General features: G+C 39.0%; 1 protein-coding gene and 1 long non-coding RNA gene across 9 annotated transcripts in view; one reads left to right on the top strand and one right to left on the bottom strand.

The window, feature by feature from the left end:
- Positions 1-3,773, top strand: part of MYLK (myosin light chain kinase) — a 280,888-nt gene extending 277,115 nt beyond the window's left edge. For all 7 annotated transcript variants that reach the window (XM_045502294.1, XM_045502293.1, XM_045502292.1 and 4 more), the window contains one exon: positions 1,772-3,773. In XM_045502294.1, coding sequence (XP_045358250.1) covers positions 1,772-2,022 — 251 coding nt within the window. In that variant the 3' untranslated portion in view covers positions 2,023-3,773. The remainder of the gene's footprint in view (positions 1-1,771) is intronic.
- Positions 3,667-23,462, bottom strand: LOC123610985. Of its 2 annotated transcripts, none has more exons than XR_006718366.1 (3): positions 22,803-23,462; positions 6,915-6,991; positions 3,667-3,846 (listed from the first exon to the last, which is right to left on the bottom strand). It is a non-coding gene; the product is annotated as an uncharacterized LOC123610985 (long non-coding RNA). The 2 variants fall into 2 exon arrangements; XR_006718367.1 differs by lacking the exon at positions 22,803-23,462 and adding an exon at positions 7,277-7,373.
- Positions 23,463-23,521: the final 59 nt, after the last annotated feature.

Raw genomic sequence — 23,521 nt, 5'->3', positions numbered from 1 at the left:
ATGTGTAATTTTTTTCCTATAAAAGTATTTCTCCCAAATTTAAGAACTCAGATTGTATAAATATATATATACGTACATATACATATATATGTACGTATATATATATTTTTTTAAAGTTTATTTATTTTGAGAGAGAGAGAGCACAGGGGAGGGGTAGAGAGAGAGAGAGAGAGAGAGAAAGAGAATATCAAGCAGGCTTCTCACTGTCAGCACAGAGCTGGACATGGGGCTCAGTCTCATGAACCATGAGATCATGACTTGAGCTGAAATCAAGAGTTGAATGCTTAACTGACTGAGCCATCCAGGCACCCCTGTATATTTGTAAAGACCTATATGTGTGTGTGTATATATATCATATATAATACATAAATATGATGTGTGTGTGTATGTGTGTGTGTGTATATATATATATAATATTTTTTTAAATTTTTTAACGTTTATTTATTTTTGAGACAGAGAGAGACAGAGCATGAACGGGGGAGGGGCAGAGAGAGAGGGAGACACAGAATCGGAAGCAGGCTCCAGTCTCCGAGCCATCAGCCCAGAGCCTGACGCGGGGCTCGAACTCACGGATCGCGAGATCGTGACCTGAGCTGAAGTCGGACACCCAACCGACTGTGCCACCCAGGCACCCCGATATAATATTTTTTAAATGCTGAACTTTGCATAAACATGACTAACATATAAAATGAGGCTAACCCATGTGGCCAGTTTCCAGTTATCCATAAGTAGTTTATCTGTCTTTGGATCAGACTAAAACAAATAATGGCTTTTCTTTTAAGCAATATTATCAGCTCCTCTAATTTATTATAGAGCTGTCATTAGCTTTGAGTTATAATTTACATACCATAAAATTTACCTATTTTATGTGTACAGTTAAATGATCTTCTGTTAGATTTGCAGAATTATGCAATCACACAACCAATTTTAGAATATTTCCATCATCTCCAAAGATCTCTCGTGCCTATTTGCTTTTTTTTTTATTTAAAAAATGTTTTTTAATATTTATTTATTTTTTAGAGAGGGAGAGGGAGCACGCCCAAACTAGCAGGGGAGGGGCAGAGAGGGAGGGAGGCAGAGAATCTGAAGCAGGCTCTGCCCTATCAGCACAAAGCCCAAACTCATGAACCATGAGATCACGACCTAAGCCAAAGGTCGTGCTCAACCAACTGAGCCAGCCAGGCACCCCGAACTTAAACACATTTAAATAAAAAATAAGAGAACAGGGGCGCCTGGATGGCTCAGTCAGTTTAGTGTCTGACTTCGGCTCCAGTCATGATCTCATGGTTTGTGAGTTCGAGCATCTCTGCTGTCAGCTCAGAGCCTACTTCAGATCCTGTCTCCCTCTCTCTCTGCCCCTCCTCCACTCGTGCTTTCTCTCCTTCTTTCTCAAAACTAAGTAAACATTAAAAAAATTTATTTAACTATTATACAAGAAATTTTCTTTTCGTCCAAGGACCTATTTATTTAGCTCTAGGAGTGCAGTTGGAGTCAAGGCTGTGTTCCAGGTAGTACTCTAGATCTGTATAAAGGTGGGAGGCAGTACAAGCCCCACGTGGATGGTAAGTGACATGACTATATGACACCTTTTTTTGCGGGGTTTTGGATATCAGTATTTACAATATATGCCCATATCCAAATGTAAATCTCAAAACAGATGCTAAAAGCCAACATCATGATACTTTCCCTGTACCCCGTTAATCAATAGAGGTTGCTTACGAATTGCTTGCACGAATTGATAAGAAACTTGTGTTCCCTCCCTGTGCTGCAGGATACCCAGACCCTGAAGTTGTCTGGTTCAAAGATGACCAGTCAATCCGGGAGTCCCGCCACTTCCAGATAGACTACGACGAGGATGGGAACTGCTCTTTAATCATTAGTGATGTTTGCGGGGATGACGACGCCAAGTATACCTGCAAGGCTGTCAACAGCCTCGGAGAAGCCACCTGCACAGCAGAGCTCATTGTGGAAACCATGGAGGAAGGGGAAGGGGAAGGAGAAGAGGAAGAAGAGGAAGAGTGAAAGCCAGAGAGAAGCAGTTTCTAAGTCGTCTTACAAAGACTATTTCTCTAAAGCTCAAAAAATCCAAGATAGTAAAAGCACCCAGTGTGATAGATTATCTAGTTAGGTCTTTTGGGGGTTGATTGTTCTGCAACAGCAGTTGACACCTAGCAGCAGTTATTGATGGGCATTAATTTGAATTAGCTGGCACCTTAAGATAACTACCAGTAACTTGCCTGATCAGTTGATTTTAAAGAGAAAGTAACCAAAAGAAATCTTTATCTGGGTAAGGTCATAAATTCCCTAACTGAAAGCACTCATGAAAAATAAGGCCCTGTGGTCACAGCCCAGAAGGTCCCTGGAGAAAGAGATCTCTCTCTCCCAGCTCCTAACTGCAGAGAACCGAGTCTCCTCCAGCCCTGCAGCACGCCATTCTGAAAGCAGTTGAGCCATTTGAACGTATGAGGCACATTTTATTCCAAAGTATACTGTACACATTCAAACTTCATTTCTCTCCCCTGATGTATCTACCCGTTTTTCTGGATCTGAATTTGCCATGAGTTTAAGCACTAAGGACATTATGCTTCTTAGATTCTGAAGACAGGTCCCCTGCTCATGGGTGGCTGGCTTCTTTAGGAGAATAGAATCTCTTTTCTTCCAAAATCAGTAGGAAATCTAAACTTATCCCCTCTTTGCAGATGTCTAGCAGCTTCAGACATTTTTGTAAGAACCTGTGAAAAAAAAAAAAATCCTTGCTAATGTGCTTTTCTTCTGAAACCAGGATTCGTATTTGTGCTGTTATAGAAGATCAGCTCTGCATGTGTGGTAAAGATTTCTGTGTTTGAATGTATGAAAAACCAGTTTCCTAAAAAGTTAGTCTTAATTATTTATTGGCTGCTGTGAAACGGATTTCAACTGATGAAGGGCTGTAGAACTGCACATACTTTGGAATCTCCTTCAGGGTAGTCTGAGTTTAACACGCCTTCAATTCTAAACACTCTCCAGAGGACTGTACCTACCTTATGGGTTCCACGATGTTTTCTTCTTGAATGTGCATCAGTCATGCCTTGCCCCCCAGCCTTCAAATGTATTCTTAGACCTGATAAATGCACTCAGACTTGCATCTTTAGAAATTTTTCTTTCACTACATTGGCACTTAAATTTTTCTTTATAAACTTTTTGAAGGTCATAAACAAAGACTATAAACTAATATGCCTAATACATTTCCTCTGAGTGTGTGTGTGTAACATTCCAAATACTTTTTTCTTTTCCACTGTTTGTAAAGTGCAGCAATTTCATATTTGAAGGGACTTTTTAATAGTTCCTCAAGAACCAATTTGAAATGACTTCAGTGCAACCCTACACAGGATCAACTTCAGAACTTTGATAGTAGTCTTATGTTACCTTCCATTCTATTTTTATCTGCTTTTTGCTGCTAGTTTCAAATTTGCCAGTATTTTTTCTTTTTGCTTTTTTTAGCAGTTACAATTTTTTCATAATAGCCACAGTATTGCCACGGTTTATAATAAAGGGTTTTAAAATTTGATTTAGAGCTTTTGAAGCTTTTCTTCACTTAACTGTGTTTAGAAGACTATAACCTTTGTGTGCATGTATGTTGTGTGTGTGTGTGCATGTGTGGTGTGTTTGTTACAGATTTTTAATGTCTTGAAATTGTGTTAATGTTCTCGCAGTTTATTATGCCATCAGAATGGTAAATGAGAACACTACAACTGTAGTTAGCTCACAATTTTTAAATAAAGGATACCACAGTGCATGCTGTTTGTTCAGTCTCTGCAGCCTCCTCTTTCTTGCCATGTCACCAGCTGTAGACTACCCTGATGGATCCTGGAAACAAACAAATGTTGTGCTGCATGAATGGCTTAGATGGTTGTGATTCACTAAGGAACAGGATGACTGACGTAGTTCTTGTTGCTAATAGGCAGCTTGATTTGCACATGTTCAAAATTTCTCTTGAGTGTCATTTGGTTCAATTACATTCTACAGATATTTAATATCTATAGGATCCTCATAATGTAAAACCTATATGACATTTTTGGCGTGTGACAAAATCATTATCATCATTAATATTATTTACCAGGGCTTGGTTTGCATTTGTAACGTTGGTGCAGTTTCTTACTGGCAACCAAGTTCCATCTTTCCGTGTCTTGACATTGAAACATTTGTTAGGAGGAAATTCCTGATAATGCTCCTGCTTTATAGGAAATCTGTTATCAGATGGTGAGCCTCTTATGTCTTGAGTGTTCAAACAATATTATAGATATTCTAGAAACAATCAAGACATGCTAATAAATATTGGACTAGATCATTCTATGATTCTATGGTATAGTCTGGAAGGAAACAATCCATTGGTCAGTTAATATTTAATTTTTTTCATTTTTTAAAGGCAGTCACAATCCACAAATGTTCCTAGTGAGGAAATTACTAGTTTTAAAGACAAGGATTTTTTATTCCTTGCTAGGGAAAAATGCACCATACGTGTTCTGCACCAGGAAAAATAAGAAATACGTTTTCTCCCATTCCGTTTTCATCCCAAACATATAAAAATCCATTGGTTGCTGCTTACATTGCAGAACTTCATATTAAATGATATTTCTGTGTGTAATTAAAAAGACATGCTATTGTCAGCTCTAACTTTATATAGTGTTTTTTTCTTTTTTAAAGCCATTTTCTTTTTTAAATTTTTTAAGTTATTTTTGAGAGAGAGAGAGAGAGAGACAGAGCATGAGCGAGGGAGGGGCACAGAGAGAGGGAGACACAGAATCCGAAGCAGGCTCCAGGCTCTGAGCTGTCAGCACAGAGCCCAATGCAGTGCTCGAACTCATGAACCTGAAGATCATGACCTGAGCCGAAGTCGGACGCTTAACCAACTAAGCCATCCAGGTGTCCTGAGTCTTTTTTTCTTTTTAATCAAAGTGTTTGAGTTTTTTACTTTTCACATTTTACCTGCTGTTAATAAATCTATGCTAATGAGTATCAAGGAGATAAAGGATAATTCTAAAGTAATTCAATTCTCCCACTTTTTAAGAAAACACAAGGTAATACTACTTTCTTTACCTCTTAGGAACTCCTCCGTATTTTGAAAGGGAGGCTAATATCTGTGCCAGTCATTGCTGAGGCTCTTTGCCCCCTGGCACAGCTTTGCTGGCTCCCTGGCTAGATGGGGCTGTGACTAGTCCTGGTCAGTAAGCTGTGAGTAGAAAGTGATGTGCGTCCCTTCTGAGCCAGAGGATTTAAGTACTAGTGCAAGACTCTCCATGATGACTGGCAACATGTGAGATGGTGACTACTTTATCTGCCTGGGTCCCCAGCCAACCCCAAATGGGCAGATAACACAAGTTAAGAAATAAATCTTTGTTCTTATAAATCAAGATTTTAGGGTTCTTTGTGGCTGCAACATAACAGACTATCCTGTTACAAGGTCATCACTGTATTCTAGATCTGTTCTAATAAGGTAGCCATGAGTCACAAGTGACTATTTAAACAATTTAAAACTCAATTCCTCTGTTGCACTAGCCACATTTAAAGTACTAAATAGTCAGTGCATCTGGGTGGCTCACTCAGTTAAGCATCCGATATCAGCTCAGGTCATGATCTCATAGCTCGTGAGTTGGAGCCCTACGTCAAGCTCTGTGCTGACAGCTCAGAGCCTGGAGCCTGCTTCAGATTCTGTGTCTCCCTCTCTCTCTCTGCCCCTCCCCTGCTTGCTCTCTCTCTCTCAAAAATAAATAAGCATTAAAAAAATTTTAAAAAATTCATGTACTCAGTAATCATGTATGACTAGTGGCTACCTTATTGGACAGCACAGATTAAAACTTTCTGTAAAGTTCCATCAGCACTGTTCTAGATGAATTAGGAATAAACAAGAACTCCAAATTTTACCCTGTGCATATTACTTTTCAAATTACTGTGAAATGAAAACTTAAATGTTTGTATGAAATCAGTCTGGAGAGCATGGTCCATAGTTTCACCAATTATAGTGGATAATCGACTTTATACCTAGGTTATAGGTTTTGATTCATTGCTTATATTCATATATATTTTTTACTTTTTAAAACATTTTAAAAGTACCAATTCTGTGTTTCTCATCACAAAATCTAAATAGACCTGTAATTCACAAGCAATTACGAGACTACTTGGGATACCAAACAACCAGCTAGGACAAAAATCTCCAGTGTTTTTGGAACATGGAGCCAGTTGAGATAGGGGAGCTTGCAATGGGGACATATGAGATAGATGTACAAGAGAGACAGGGTCACTAACACAGGATTTCCTTGACAGTGGACCAAAAGGAAGGTGGGAGGGGCCATTGCAACAGCTGCAATCATTTAACTTCAGTGGCTTCTTCATTGATATTGGAAATATCCAGGAAATCTGCAGTGTTTGGAGACGTTAAATTTCTAACTGCTGCTTCCTTGAAATTTCAGCCCACAGGCCCCACTGTGTTCCACAGGCTAACATTCTGCAGCAAGGGCTCCACGTCAGAGACCATAGCCCCAGTGGCGACCACATGGAAATGTATGATAAATCTTCACAAGACATTATTAGACTCTCTGAGACTAGATTTCTTCTAGATGGAGATAACTAAGGAGAAGGAAATTATAAAGTAACCTGTCAATTTGGTCATTCACACTTATTAGCTTCTTTTGGGCAGACAGAAGTAGCCTCCGATAGTTAAGAGATAAGTTGAGCTACAGGGCTTCTCCACCATCTTATCTCAGATGGTGTGTTAAAGTGAAAGATGGCCTCGGGCCAAATTCGTCAAACATTTATTAGCAAGTAGTCCTACAACCTATTCTGCAAGGTCTGTGAAGTCGCAGATCTCTCTCCAGAAAGTACCTGACCTGTTCACTGAAGACAGATGCTGCAGGATACTAGGGTAGGATTTACCTAACCTGGTTAATCAGCCAAGTGAAGTCAATTCCAGCTGGACTTCTTATTGGAGCTGTATCTCGTGCCTCAGTTTCTTCATCTATAAAATGAGAGTAATAGCTCTTCTCTAGTAGTTGTTACAAAAATTAAATGAGGGGCGCCTAGGTGGCTCAGTCGGTTAAGCATCCAACTCCTGACTTTGGCTCAGGTCATGATCTCACAGTTCGTGAGTTCAAGCCCCACATTGGGCTCTGTCTGTGCTGACAGTGCAGAGCCTGCTTGGGATTCTCTCTCTCTCCCTGCCCCTACCCTGCTTGCTCTCACTCTCTCTCAAAATAAATGTTTTAAAATTTTTTTTTAAATTAAATGAACTTATGCACATTACCTGATCCTGATGGTAAGCACCTATTTTTTCTGGCACTCAGAGATGCTAAGATGTGTCAGAAACATGCTCTACCCTCAAGAAATTGATTGTACTCCTGCAGAAACAAAATACATATGCGAAAAAGTTATATACTAATGAAAGATGAAAAGAACTATTTAAATTCACCTACCTCCCACAAAAAGGACCTTTGAATCCGAAAGTGCCCATGCAATTGTACAAAAAATAATTGCTGTGAGTTTAGGAAATGCTACAACTGCCCTTTTGTCTAAGGGGAAAGTTTTAACTCCCAGTCGCTACTCTCCTCTTCATAGTCAAAAGAGAAAAACTCATCTACCTTATGAGTCTTATTTCACAATTAAGAGGAAATTTCTCAGAGTTACTTCACTTGAATTGAACTATATCTTTATCCCAAAGAGTTCCCTAATTTTTTTCTTTATCTTTGATCTATCTGCCATTTAAATAACACCAACTCCCATGAAAAAAACTGTGAACGTCAATAGCTCTATACAGGCAGGACGGGAAGGGTGGGAAGCATGTGGCAAAATAACTACAGTCTGATTTGCTAAATGAGGAGTATGTTAGGGAGCTAAACATAGATTGGTAATTACTAAAAAAAAATCTTAAGGTCACTTTTTTTTTTTTTTTTGATATAACAAGCATTATCTTTGGGTGGTACCTTCCAGTTTATAGAGTGCTCCTCTATAAAAATCAATAGCTCCTTTCATTTTTTTAAGTCATTTAATCTTTTTTTTTTTATCATGATAACTGTCCCTTTTAATCCCCATCCCCTACTTCCCCTATCCTCCCACCCACATATCCTGTGGTAACCATCAGTTTTTTCTCTCTGGTTAAGAGTCTATTTCTTAGAGGGCCTGGCTGTCTCATTTGGTACAGCATGTGACTCGATCTCAAGGTCATGAGTTCAAGCCCCATACTGGGCATGGGGCCTACTTAAAAAAAAGATTTAGGGGCGCCTGGGTAGTTCAGTCGGTAAGCATCCAACTTTGACTCAGGTCGTGGTTTGTGAGTTCAAGCCCTGCATGAGGCTCTCTGCTGTTAGCAAAGAGCTGCTTCAGATCCTCTGTCTCCCTCTCTGCCCCTCCCTTGGTCACTCTTTCTCTCTAAAAAAATAAATCAACGTTGTTGTTTTTTTTTTTAATTTTTAAAAATTGGTTAAGAGTCTGTTTCTTGGTTTCTCTCTTTCCTTTGCTCATTGGTTTTGTTTCTTAAATTTTACATATGAGTGAAATCATATGGCATTGGTCTTTTTTTGACTTATTTTGCTTAGCATGATACTCTCCAGCTCTCTCCATGTTATTGCGAATGGCAAGATTTCATTATTTTTTTATGGCTGAGTTATATTCCATTTTGCGTGTGTGTGTGTGTGTGTGTGTGTGTCACATCTTCTTCATCCACTCATCTATTAACGGGCTCTTGGGTTGCTTCCATAGTTTTTCCGTTATAAATAATGCTACAATAAACAGAGGTGCATATATCCCTTTGAATTAGTGTTTTTTTGTATTTTATGGGTCAATACCCAGTAGTGCAATTCCTAGATTGTAGGGTATTCTATTTTTAACTTTTTGAGGAGCTCCATACTGTTTTCCACAATGGCTGCACCAATTTGTATTCCCACCAACAGTGCAAGAGAGTTCCTTTTTCTCCACATCCTTGCTAATACTTCCTTCTGGGAAGGATACTATATAATAATGAAGGGGACAACCCAACAAGAGGATATAACAATTGTAAATATTTATGCACCCAAAATGGTGGAACCCAAATATATAAAACAGTTAATAACAAACATAAAAGAACCAATAATAAGGGGCACCTGGGTGGCTCAGTTGGTTGAGTGTCCGACTTTGGCTCAGGTCATGATCTCACAGTCCGTGAGTTCAAGTCCCACATCGGACTCTGTGCTGACAGCTCAGAGCCTGGAGCCTGCTTCGGATTCTGTGTCTCCCTCTCTCTCTGCCCCTACCCCACTCATGCTCTGTCTCTCTCTCTCTGTCAAAAATAATAAACATTTAAAAAAATCTTTAAAAAATAATCAATAATAATATAATAACAGGGTATTTTAACACCCCACTAAATGATGGACAGATCATCCAAACAGAAAATCAACAAGAAAACAGTGGCTCTAAATGACACACTGGACCAGATGGATTTAACAGACATATTCAGAACATTCCATCCTAAAACAGCAGAATACACGTTCTTTTCAAGTACACGTGGAACATTCTCCAGAACAAATCACATATTAGCCACAAACAAGTCTCAACAAATTCATAAAAACTGAAGTCATACCATGCATCTTTTCTGATTACAACACTATGAAACTAGAAATTAACCACAAGAAAAAATCTGGAAAGGATATAAATACATGGATGTTAAATAACACACTATTAAACAATGAATGGGTCAAACAAGAAATCAAAGAAGAAATAAAAAATTACACAAAAACAAATGAAAATGAAAATACAATGGTCCAAAATCTGGGATATGCTAAAAGTGGCTCTAAGAGGAAAGTGTACAGGAATACAGGCCTACCTCAAGAAGCAAGAAAATTCTCAAATAACCTAACTTTATACCTAAACAGGCTAGAAAAAGAATAAACAAAACCAAAACCATCAGAAGGAAGGAAATAATAAATTTTAGAGCAGAAATAAGTGATATAGAAACTAAAAAAAGAAACAAACAAACAAACAAAAAAACCAGTATAACAGATCAATGAAACCAGGAGCTGGTTCTCTGAAAAGATCAACAAAATTGATAGACTTCTAGCCAATTAAAAAAAGAGAGACAGAGGACCCAAATAAACAAAATTACTAAAGGAAGAGGAGAAATAACAAGCAATACCACAGAAATACAAACAATTGTAATGATATTATGAAAACCTATATGCCAACAAATTGGACAACTCAGAAGAAATGGATATATTCCTAATTTTTTTTTTTTTTTTTTTTGAGGAAGAAAGAGTGAGGGAGGGGGGCAGAGAGAGAGGAGGAAAGAGAATCCCAAGCAGGCTTCATGCTGTCAGCCCAGAGCCCAATACAGGGCTTGAACCCACAAACCACGAGATCATGACCTGAGCCAAATTCATGAGCCCCACGCTTAACCAAATGAGCCACCCAGCACCCCAAATTCCTAACTTTTAATTGATGTTTACAAAAGTTAATTCACATTGACTTGTTTCTGACTGCATATTAACTACAGAACAAATAGGGCTTTGCTAGGTAGTCCCAGGAAAAGGCTGGGTAGATATCTTTTTTAAAGTGTCTAGAAAGCTCAAAATGGAGGATCCTATTTTCTGGAGAATCAGAAGACCGAGGGCTTAGAAAATGAGAAGCCACCATAGTAGGAGTGAGGGCCAAACAGGACCTACTGAAAATAAGCAGTAGCTCTGCTCTCTTTGGAACTCACACTAAGCTGAGAGTAAAAGAATAGTAACTTTTTTTTAAAGCTCTAAACCCTTCACAGACAAATACGGGAGAAGACAAATGAAAATAACAGATTTTTGGAAGACAGAAAGCAAAAAGATAAATGGGCACCTGACTTAGAGCACAGAAGCTGAAACCTGACTTCCTACAGAGAAGGAAGCCATAGAAAGCAGGTCAGTTTTGTCCTCAAGAATTCCTAAAATGCTAAAGACTGGAAGAACCCAGTACCTATGAGGGGGTCCTTAAAGGGGATGTAAGGTATCAACTCATAGATGGAAACCAAGGTCTTTTAGGTCAAAGAAGGTCAAAAGTCCAACTAGAAGACTAAGAGACAGGTGGGATGGAATAACTATGAATTAGGACAGACCAAGGTCCACAGTCCAGGTCAGTCTGAACACATCCTTAATACCCAAAAAGTGCAGAAATGAGGCCGATCCTAGAAAGACATTTTCTTGCTCAAGCAGTTTTAAAGACAGATAAGCTTCTTCAAATTGTCCAAGAAGCCAAATCGTTTAGACCTTCCATAATGAAACTTCTTAGTAGATGCCTTATATTCATTTATTTACAATAGAAGCTCAGTTAACTAATTTCCATTTAATCCAACTTGCCCAACTTAACCACAATTTTCATTCCTCTGTAAAATAAATTAGATGCCCACACACTTCTGAGTTGTACATTTACCAGCAGTCAATTGGGTTTGTTCTTAAACTTACTTATGCCAGTTCTACTTGCAACTGTAATCACATAATTTGATTATTATATAAACCAACAAAAATTGAGTGATAAAGGGAAAAGTAGTTTCTGCTATGGAAAGCAAATTAAGACTAGTGGCCATACATGGCAGACTGAACACTCAACATTTATTTCCTGCCTCCCCAAACCCCACTAAGTTATGAAAGGACAAAGGCATAAACCCACAAGGGCAAAGAAAAGAGGTGAGATGGTAGATATCAGTGTTGACAAAATTTGGGGATAGACTAATTGGTAATTAAGTTTGCTCTTTTTCTTCTCTGCAATTGTCTGCAGGAGAGCAAGCCTCAAAGAGGAAGCTGAGTCCTACCACAGAACTAGGCAAAAGTAGAGGAATTAGATTGACTCCCTCTCATCTCTTCCTCTAGCCCATATGGCCCTCTGACAGCCCTGGCAGAAAAGAGGATTTTCTAAAGTTAGGCTAGAGAGGCCATGGACAACAGGCCCAAGTGAGATGGGGGTGAAGCAACTTGGAAAACACAGGGCTCAGGGGAAAGCTACACACTAAACCTTGAAACTCCAGCCCTCTCCCCCGGTGTGGCTGCCAGCACTCTGACTGCCAGGCAAGACCAGTTACATAATTTGCAGGGCCCAGTGCTAGAAAAAAGTATTAAGAATTTCAAGACAGTGACATCGGGGCATTTAAGCAAGTGTGAGGTCCTTCTAAGCACAGGGCCCAGGTGACTACACAAGTGTGCACCCGTGAAGCCAGCCCTGCTGCAGGGTATTCCTGCACAGGCAAGAGGTTGGAACATTTTTCTTTGAAAATTGGGCAGCATGAAGAAATAACCCACACATGCTGTCATACAGGAATTTCTCAATAAAACAGCCCAATTTTCATCCAACTGTCAATGTGGGTATTTTATGCATTTGAGGGTGATTTCTGTGCGCAAAAAAAGATTCATTGGAAACCATTCTGGGTTTTTTTTTTAATGTTTATTCATTTTTGAGAGAGAGAGAGAGAGAGAGAGAGAGACAGAGCATGAGCAGCAGAGGGCCAGAGAGAGAGGGAGACATAGAATCAGAAACGGGCTCCAAGCACTCAGCTGTCAGCACAGAGCCCAACGTGGGGCTAAAGCTCAAGAACTGTGAGATCATGACCTGAGCTGAAGTCGGATGCCCAACTGACTGAGCCACCCAGGTGCCCCTGGCTTTTTAAGTAAGCTCTATGCCCAATGTGGGACTCGAACTTATGACCCCAAGATCAAGAGTTACATGTTCCATCAACTGAACCAGCCAGGAGCCCCATTCTGTTTTTTTTTTTTTTTTAATTAATATTTTACCTGTAAATATTGCAAATTTTAAAACCTAGTTCTTCCCTAAACTATTAAATTCAATTTCCGGATCTGATTTGGTAGATTTACAAATTTACCAAGATGTAATACTCACTTTTTTTTTTTAACTTTTGACCTTCTTTACCCATTTCTCCCATTCCCCACCCTCACCTCAGGCAACCACCAATCTGTATCTATGAGGTTGTTATTTGTTTTTTCCAAGATTCTACATACAAGAGAGATCATAAGAGTATTTCTTTCTCTGACTTATTTCACTTAGCATAATGTCCTGTAGGCCCATCCATTTGTTGCAAATAGCAAGAACTCATTCATTTTTATGAGTAAATAACATTCTGTTGTTTATCTGTCACATAATTTCTTGATCCATTCATACATCAATGGACACTAGGTGGTTTTCACATCTTGGCTATCGTAAATAGTGCTGCAATAAACATAGGGTGCATATATCTTTTCAAGTTAGTGTTTTCATTTTCTTCAGATAAATACCTAGAGGTTGAATTGCTAAATCATATAGTTTTAAGTTTTAATTTTTTGAGGAACTTCAAAAAATTTTTTCCATAGAGGCTGCACCAATTTCCATTCTACCAATTGTATACAAGGGTTCCCTCTTCTCCACATCCTTCCCAACACTTGTTATTTCTTGTCTTTTTGATACTGGCCATTCTAACAGGTGTGAGGTGGTATCTCACTATGGTTTTGTTTTGCATTTCCCTGATGGTTAACAATGTTGAGTGTCTTTTCATGTACCTATTGGCCATCTGTATATCTTTTTTGGAAAAATGTCTATTCAGATTTTCTGTCCATTTTCTAATCAGATTATTTTTTTGCTATTGAGTTATATGGGCTCCTTATATATTTTGGATATTAACCCCTACCCAGATATATGATTTGCAAATATGTTCTCTCATTCAATAGGTTCCTTTTTTTATTTCATTGATGTTTTCCTTTGCTGTGCAGGGGCTCTTTAGGTTAATGTAGTCCCATTTATTTATTTTTACATTTGTTTTGGTGTCAGATTAAAAAAAAATAGTGTTTTGGTAATACCTATGTCAAGGAGCTTACTGCCTATGTTTTCTTCTAGCTTTATGGCTTCAGATCTTGTGTTCAACAGCTTTTAACCCATTTTGGGTTGTGTGTGTCATGTAAGACAGTGGTCTAATTTCATTCTTTGTATGTGTCTGTCCAATTTCCCCAATCCCACTTATTGAATTTTATTTCTTTTTCTTGCCTAATTGCTCTGACAAGGAATTCCAATATCATGGAATGATATTGAATAGAAGTGGAGAGGATGGGCATCCTTGTTTTGTTCCCAATCTTACATAAAAAGCTTTCAGCTTTTCACTGTTGAGAATGATTTTAGTTTTGGGCTTGCCTTTTTTTGGCCTTTATTACTTCGAAGTAACTTCTATACCCACTTCATTGAGTTATAATAAATCGATATTGAATTTTTTCAAATGCTTTTTCTGCATCCATTGAAATGATCATGATTTTTGCCCTGCATTTTATTAATATGGTATATTACAGTGGCTGATTTATGGATGTTGAACCAGCCTTCCATCCCTGATTATATATCAGCCTAATGGTTACCACTAATCAAAAACCAGCAATATGCAAAAAAATAAAGGAATCCGAGTATATCACTAAAGAAAGCCAGCAAAACTATGAGATAAGAGAGCAAGAGAAGAACAAAACACAGAGAACTACAAAAACAACCAAAAATCAAATAACAAAATGACAATAAGTACATACCTATCAATAATTACTTTGAATATAAATGGACTAAAAGCTCCAATCAAAAGACCTAGGGTGATGGAATGGGTTAAAAAAGCAAGACCCAGGGGCACCTGGGTGGCTGAGTTGGTTAAGTGTCCAACTTTGGCTCGGGTCATGATCTCATATTTCGGGGGTTTGAACCCTGCATCGGGCTCTGTGCTGACAATGTGGTGCCTGCTAGGGATTCTCTCTCTCTCCCCCTCTCTTCCCATCCCTTACTTGTGCTTTCTCTCTCTCTCAAAATAAATATGATCATTTAAAAAAATTTTTTTTTATGTTTATTCTTGAGAGAGAGAGAGAGAGAGCGCATGAGTGGAGGAGGGGCAGAGAGAGAGGGAAACACAGAATCTGAAGCAGGTGCCAGGCTCTGAAATGTCAGCACAGAGCCTGATGTGGGACTCGAATTCATGAACCATGAGGTCATGACCTGAGTCAAAGTTGGACACTTAACTGACTGAGCCACCCAGGTGCCCCATAAATAAATAAACTTTAAAAAATAAAAATAAAAAAGTAAGACCCTGACATATGCTGCCTACACAAGACTCATCTGAGACCTAAAGACACATGCAGGTTAAAAGTGAAGGGATGGAAAGGCATTTACCATGCAAATGGGAGTGAAAAGAAAGCCAGGGTAGCAACACTTATGTCAGACAAAATAGACTTTAAAACAAAGACTGTAACAAGAGACAAAGCAGGATGCTATATAATCTAACAAGGGAACAATCCAACAAGAAGATATAATAATTGTAACTATTTAGACACCTAACACAGAAGCACCCAAATTCATAAGCAGCTAATAACAAAAATGAAGTAATTGACAGTAACACAATAATAGTAGGGGTGTTTAAAACCTCCACTTACATCAATGGATAACTCACCCAAACAGAAAACCAACAAGAAAACAGTGGCTCTGAATGAGACATTGGACCAGATAGACTTAACAGATATATTCAGAACATTCCATCCTAAAACAGCAGAATACATTCTTTTCAAGTGTACATGGAACATTTTCCAGAATAGATCACATATTAGGCCACAAAGCTAGTCCCAACAAAATAAAAAAACTGAAGTCATACCATGCATCTTTTCTAACCAAAACATTATGAAACTAGAAATCAGCCTCAAGAAAAAAAATCTGGAAAGACCACAAATTCATGGAGATTAAATAACATACTACTAAACAATGAATGGGTCAACCAAGAAATAAAAGAGGAAATCAAAAAAAACCTGGAGACAAATTAAAATGAAAACACAAGAGTCTAAAATCTTTGTGATGCAGGGGTGCCCGGGTGGCACAGTCAGTTAAGCATCTGACTCTTGATATCAGCTTGGGTCATGATCTCACAGTATGTGAGTTCAAGCCCCGCATCAAGCTCTGCGCTGATGGCACAGAGACTGCTTGGGATTCTGTCTGTCCTCCTCTCTGCCCCTTCCCAGCTTGTGCTCTATAAATAAATAAATAAATAAGCAAACAAACAAACAAGCAAACAAACTTACAAAATTTTTAAAAAATAAATAAAATCTTTGTGATGCAGCAATAGTGGTTCTTTTTTTTTTTTTTTTAATTTTTTTTTTTCCAACGTTTATTTATTTTTGGGACAGAGAGAGACAAAGCATGAACGGGGGAGGGGCAGAGAGAGAGGGAGACACAGAATCGGAAACAGGCTCCAGGCTCTGAGCCATCAGCCCAGAGCCCGACGCGGGGCTCGAACTCACGGACCGCAAGATCGTGACCTGGCTGAAGTCGGACGCTTAACCGACTGTGCCACCCAGGCGCCCCAGCAATAGTGGTTCTAACAGGGAAGATTATAGCAACACAGGCCTACCTCAAGAAGCAAAAAACAATCTCAAATAAACAGCTTAACCTTACACCTAAAAGAGCTAGAGAAAGAACAAATAAAACACAAAACCAGTGTTAGGAAGGAAATAATAAACATTAGAGCAGGAATAAACAAAATAGAAACTCAAAAAAAAAACAAAAAAAAAAAAAACCCCGTATAACAGATCAATGAAATCAGGAGCTGGTTCTTGAGAATGATCAACAACATTGATAAACCTTTAGCCAGACTCATCAAAAAAAAAAAAAAAAAAGCATAAATTCCTAGCAACATATAACCCTCCCCAAACTGAATTACCAATGAAATCGAATCGGTAACCAAAAAATACTATGAAGCCAGCATTGCCCTGATATGAAAAGCAGATAAATGTGCTTCAGAAAAACTGTACTCTTAATCCTCTTCACCTATTTCACCCAGAGCCCCCCTCCCCAGTAACATCAGTTTGTTCTCTATAGTTAAGAGTCTATTTTTTGGTCTCTTATTTTTCTCTTTGTGCTTTTGTTACTTAAATTCCACATATGATTGAAATTATATGATATTTGTTTTTCTCTAACTTCTTTCACCTAGCATAATACTCTCTAGCTCCATCTACATTGTTGCAAATGACAACATTTCATTCTTTTTTATGGCTGAGTAATATTCCATGGTGTGTGTGTGTGTGTGTGTGTGTGTGTGTGTGTGTACACCACATCTTCTTTATCCATAACTTGGCTATTGGAAATAATGCTGCAATAAACATAGGGTGCATATACCTTTTTGAACTAGTGTTTTCATATTCTTTGGATAAATACCCAGTAGTGGATAATGGATCATATGGTAATTCTATTTTTAATTTTTTTTAGATACCTCCATACTATTCCACAGTGGTTGCACCAGCTTGCCTTCTCACCACAAGAAGTGCATGAGAGTAAAGTACACTTACTATGATGAGCACTGAGTAATGCATAGAATTGTTGAATTACCATATTGTACACCTGAAACTAATATAACACTATATGTTAACTCTACTGGAATTAAAAAAAATTTGTTTAATGTTTATTTATTTTTGAGAGAGACAGACAAAGCGTGAACAGGGGAAGGGCAAAGAGAGAAGGAGACACAGAATCCAAAGCAGGCTCCAGGCTCCGAGCTGACAGCAGAAAGACCAATATGAGGCTCAAACTCATGAACTGCAAGATCGTTACCTAAGCTGAAGCAGGACGCTTAACTGACTGAGCCACTCAGGCTCAATTTTTGATTTTTTTTTTAAAAAGAGAGAGAATGGTATACTGCAAAGCAGAAGGAAGAGAAAGTCTGGCTTCCTTTCAATTCAATGACTGTGCACAATGTCTTTTCCCCCAGTAAAAACATGTCCCAGTGAGTTTCACAGATCTTAACTAATTACATTTCTTTTTCCTCTTTCCAGAGGGGACCAGATGTGTTTATTTCTGATATTTCCTGTGGTAGGTGTTTTTCATTTCTGGCCATCCAGTTCTAAACACACTTCCTAGTCAGAGAAAGAAGCTCAAGTGTAAGCAAGTAGCCCCTTTCTCTAGAATTTGGGAATGTGACCTTCCAATCAGTGGAGAACCTGACCTTCCAATCAGTGCAGCGCCGCAACCTAAAAATCTGACCCTGGAGTAACACAGGAAGCAAATGACAGTTTTGAATCTTTCAGGGGTAGTAGAAGAAACAGTAATGGCAGTGTTCAATGTCCATTTGTGGCCAGGCCAATGACAGAAGCTGCTGGATACTAACTAGATTCTTCCTGTGTATTGATCTGGTCTCTCTTTTTGGCTGCCTAATTTCCCATGGCTTCCTGTCCATGTTCCAAACCTCATTCATTAGATTTTCCATCAATTTTGTGAGCTATCCATTGATCTTACCATACAATCTTTTCTCTCTAACTAACCTAAGTTGGTCTCCATTGTGTGGGAACCTGGAAATGATTAATACCTTCCCCTTTTGTGTGGAAGTTACCTTTTCTATGATAAAAAGATGAGGGAGAGAAGTGCCTCCTAAGCAATTGCTCCTAAGTCAGGTGGCCAGCTCTAATCCAAAAATATCCATTATTAAGATTTGGGTGCTAATCTCTTCTTTACTTTTCTTTATAGTTCTACTACCTGGGTATATATCCCAAATTATACTGTATACGTTCTTTTGTGCCTTACTTTCACTCAGTATTTGTTTATAAGATTCATCCAAGTTTTCAAGTACAGCTCCAATTTGTTCATTTGCATGGGTATAAAGTAACCTATTGTAAGAACGTATCAAGATTTATCTATTCATTCTACTGTGTATAAGACATTGTATTCAGTGTGAAGCTAAAATAAACAAAACTGTTTTGAATATTCTGGTATATGTAGTCCAAGTGGCATTCAAGGGCATCTACTTGGCAGAATAACAATCATGGGTTATGTGTACCGTTGACTTTCCTAGATAATGCCAAACTATTTTCTGAATTGAATGCACCAACTCACCACATCAGCAGGTTTCAGGAGTTTCTCCTGCACTAAGCTGTGACTAACAACTGGTGTTATCAAATTGTTTCATTTTAGCCACCCTGGAGGATGACAAATAGCATCTCACTGCAGTTACAATTTTCATTTCCCCGATTAACAATGAACTTGAGAAGATTTACATATGTTTATTCATCATATTTTTTATTTGGTAAAGTCCCTATTCAAGTCTTTTGTTCACTTTTTCAATGTGATTATCCCTCACTGATTTGAAAGAGTTTTCATATGTTGTGAAGGCTAGTCCTTTATTAATTATGTGTGTGGCAAATATCTTCGTCCACTCTGTACTTTGTGGGGGCTTCTGTTGGTTTTATGCTATCTTTTGATGAACAAAAGCTCTTTATTTTAATCTAGTCAAATCTAGTATCATTTATAGTTGGTAATTTCTTGTTTTAAAATTCTTCTTTACTTTTGAGGTCATAAGGATATTCTCCTATATTAATTTCTAAAAGCTTTAAATATTGTCTTTCACATTTAAGCCTATAAATGATTTTTGCTTCTGCTGTGAGAAAGGGATATCCCATGTGGATATCCAACTGTTCCAGCAGCACTTACTGAAAAGCCCATCTTCAAACCATAAGAGACTCAATTACAGAGAACAACCTGAGGGTTACCGGAGAGGAGACAGGTGGGACGTAGGCTAAATGGGTCACGGGCATTAAGGAGAGCACTTGTTGCGTGAGCACTGGGTGTTGTATTTAAGTGATGAGTCCCTAAATTCTACTCCTGAAACCAATACTACACTATATGTTAACTAACTTGAATTTAAATAAAATGTTGGAAGAAAAACAAAAGAAAAACCCATCTTTTCCCTACAGCATCTCTGTCATACACAAAGTGTCTATGTATATTTGGGTCTGTTCGTAGGCTCTCTATTCCACTCCATCAGCCTATTTGCCATCCATTTGCCACTACCATACTATCTTATTTACTATAATTTATAATAAATCTTGATATAGATCAAATTCTCCCAATATTTTGACAGTTTTTCAACCTTCACATTTCTATGTAAAATTTTAATTTCCTTATCCAATTCCACAAAAACAAAAATTAACAAATAACAAAAACCATCTGATGAAAATTTGATCTGAGATGGCATGCAACTTTTAAATTAATTTAGGGAGAACTGTCTTCTTTACCATATTGGGTCTTTCAATTTATGACTTATAACAGCATTCAAACCAGTCTTAAGGGTTAACTTGCTTCAAGCTTATGTACTTCTTGCTTGCTGACCTAAGTCCCTTGGTCTATAGCAGAACTAAATTACTTTCCTTGGGATTTGCAGACCACTGGCCTTGTGGAGTGAAGGACCAAATCTCCCAGAAGAGAATGCCTGACTACACCTGAAAACAGCTGCTGCTGATCCCAACAAGTCTGTTCAGTGTCATGTCAACATAGGACTAACGGCCTGGGCACTTGCTGCTCCTGCATATAGCCTCACTCCCTTTTCTCCTGCCTTCCCCCTTTAAAACCCTCCAACTTCATGTGGACAGTGATAATGGTCTTTGAGATGTTGGTCCACCATCTTCCCAAGTTCCTGGCTTCCTGAGTCAAGAAACCTTTCCTCTCCCACCATCACTTGTCTCAAGTATTGATTTTTGAGTGGCGAGCAGCTGAGTCTGAGTTCAGAACTAGTTCCCTGTCCAGTAACCAACTCAGAATGTCTCCACTTATTTTGGTTCTTTCTTAATGTCACCCAATGTTTTTTTATTCTCTACATAGAATTGGAACACTAGCACAGAGGCCATGTAATTATGTACACATATTTTAAATTGTTATGTTTTCCTTATGAACTGAACCTTTTATCATGATTATCTCTAGTAATGCCTTTTGACTAATATCAATATAGATATAATTGCTGTATTAGTTTCCAATTGCTGCTATTACAAATTTCCCCAAGCTTAGTGCCTTAACACAATACAAACATATGATTTTATAATTCTGTAGGTCAGAAGTCTAAAACAGATCTCATTGGGCTGAAGTCAGATGTTGGCAGGACTATGTTTCTTGCTAGACAGAGAACCCATTTCCTTATGTTTTCCAGATTCTAGAAGCCCCCTTCCTCCATCTTCAAAGCCAGAAACATTACATCTCTCTTTGCCTTTCTTCTACAGTTACATCCCCATCTGACTCTGATCCTTTTTCTGCCTCCCTTGGTGATTACACTGAGCCCACTCAGATAACCCAGGCCAATCTCTACATCTCAAGGTCCTTGATTTAATCACACATGCAAAATCCCTTTTGCTAAGGAAAATAACACCTATAATCTGAGCGTTTGTGTCCCCCCAAAATTCACATGTTGAAATCCTGATCTCCAACACACTGGTACTTTGAGGTGGGGCCTTTGGGGGTTATTAGGAGCGGTATTAGCACCCTTATAAGAGAGGCCCTAGAAAATTCCCATTGTTAGTCTCTCAATCTTAGCTCTGGTACTAGAGTTTACCCTCAGAGAAATCCTGGCTTTGGCTTTTGCTAACTGATCACTGTTATAATTTCAATGTTATAATCACTGTTATAATTTCACTACCAACAGAAGCTCGTTCCCCATTTCTAGCTCCCCCTTTGGAGATCCCTTACTTTCCTGCATAGTTAGTAATGGTTTAAAAAGAATGTCATTTTTCTCCAGTCTTTGGGGGTTTTCTTGTCTTTTTTTTTTTTTTTTTTTTTTTTGGTAATGGAATGTAGTAGGCTGTATAATGGCCCCGCAAATAGGGCCCTACTCTTTTTTTTTTTTTTTTTAATGTTTATTTTTGAAAGAGAGACAGAGTGCAAGCAGGGAAAGGGCAGAGAGAGAGAGTGAGATATAGAATCTAAAGCAGGCTCCAGGCTCTGAGCTGTCAGCACAGAGCCCGATGCAGGGCTTGGACCCACGAACCATGAGATCATGACATGAGCCCAAGTCTGGCACTTAACGGACTGAGCCACCCAGGCACCCCAAATGCGTCCCTATTCTAATCCCCAGGATGTTATTTATATAGCAAAAGGAGCTGTGCAGGTATGACTACGTTAAGGATCTCGATATGGGGAAATTTTCCCAGATTATCCGGTTGAGCCCAATGTAAAACCAAAGTTGTTTGTTATAAGACAGCAAGTGGAAATTGAGAGAGGGCAAATTCAGTAACAGAAGCACAGACTGAAGTGATGCAACTATCAGCCAAAGAATGCCAGCACTTCTAGAAGCTGGAGTAGGTAAGCAATGGATTCTCCCTTGGAACCTCCAAAAGGAACAGCTCTGCCTGCACCTATCTAAATCTAATTAATTAACCTCTCCACTTGCATGTCTAATAAAAATTTCAAATTCAATGCATAAAAAACAAAATTCCTGATTTCTGCCTTCGTAACAGTTTCCTTTGTAACTCAGTTCCTCCAAGGTGCTCACAACATCTCCTTCACTTCATATTCCACATATAATATATACACAAATCTTATCAGGTCTTTTAAAATATGTCCAGAATTCAATTCAGTTTTCATCATCTCAATCACGACCACTCCAGCCTAAACCATTATCACTATGACCTTGATTACTGCAATAACTTCCTGATAACGCCTTTCACCAACTAATAAATATTTATTTTCCACTGGCTCCTTCTATATGGTCTCTGGGAGACAGAAGACTTTATCTCTTTCATTTAGTGCCATGAACCCTCAATGCAACCTCACTGACGCTCCACTTGCTAGAATGGAGCCACAGACACAGCAATTCATTTAAGATGTTTGTGTGAAAATTAGCTGTAGGAGCCTTTTACAAATAAAAAAAAAGCAATGAATGAGCAAGTGGGATCAGATGGTTGAAGCAGTTTCCGTAAGCCTTCCCTGTTTCCCTCAGCGGACAGGTTTTCTGTCTAACCCAACACCCTTCTGTTCTTGACCACTGTGGGTGGAAAGTTTCTCGCTCCACTCCGCACCTCACCCTTAGCCGACCGCCTAATCACCTCGTTGTGGTCCCGCCTTGTCGACAGGTGAGCACACATGGCTTGGGTGGGAAGATGCACTTGAATCTTCCAGACCCTCACAAATGACACTGGATCCTTGGCGACACGTGCGACTTCAGTCAGATAGTAAAAAAGGCACACTTCTCGTTGACTTTCACTGTACCAGTAACTTGAAATTTAAAAGCCAGGGCAGAAACCTTCAGAGACTGAACCTTCAAGCTGGCTTCTGGGGAAAGAGCAGAGCGCACTCGCCATAAAGGCTCTTCTCTACTGGTCCCTGGGGTTGATGGGAAGCAATATTAGTCTGTATTACCCTGACCCAAAATGGCAGGTTATTAGATCACGTGCATAGCGGTGACGCTAGAGCCACTGGAAGAAGCAAGATGAGAAGGGAGAAAGAAAGCATCATTTTCTTGATCCACCATGGAGGCAGAGGTTATAGGTGAGAGAATAGGGACGAGGAAGCATCCAGATGGCAGAAACTGCGGGCTTGGCAAGGGAGGCCATAGGCGACACTGACCTAACCCAAAATGGCTCCAGAGGTTATAACCGGGAGCGCAAAAAGAGGCGGTGATTACGGTGATCAAAGATGGCGCTGGCGTCTGAAGGGAGGTGACGGGCGGGGGGGTGCCAGGAGTGTCTTTGCCCTCTTCCAAGATGGCGGCCGTCGTGGGCGCTGTCTCTGGCTCCGCCCCACGGTCTCGGCCCCGCCCCTCCCT

Source organism: Leopardus geoffroyi, chromosome C2, assembly GCF_018350155.1.
Source record: "Leopardus geoffroyi isolate Oge1 chromosome C2, O.geoffroyi_Oge1_pat1.0, whole genome shotgun sequence".
Taxonomy (NCBI): Eukaryota; Metazoa; Chordata; class Mammalia; order Carnivora; family Felidae; genus Leopardus; species Leopardus geoffroyi.
This window is presented reverse-complemented; position numbering and strand designations above follow the sequence as displayed.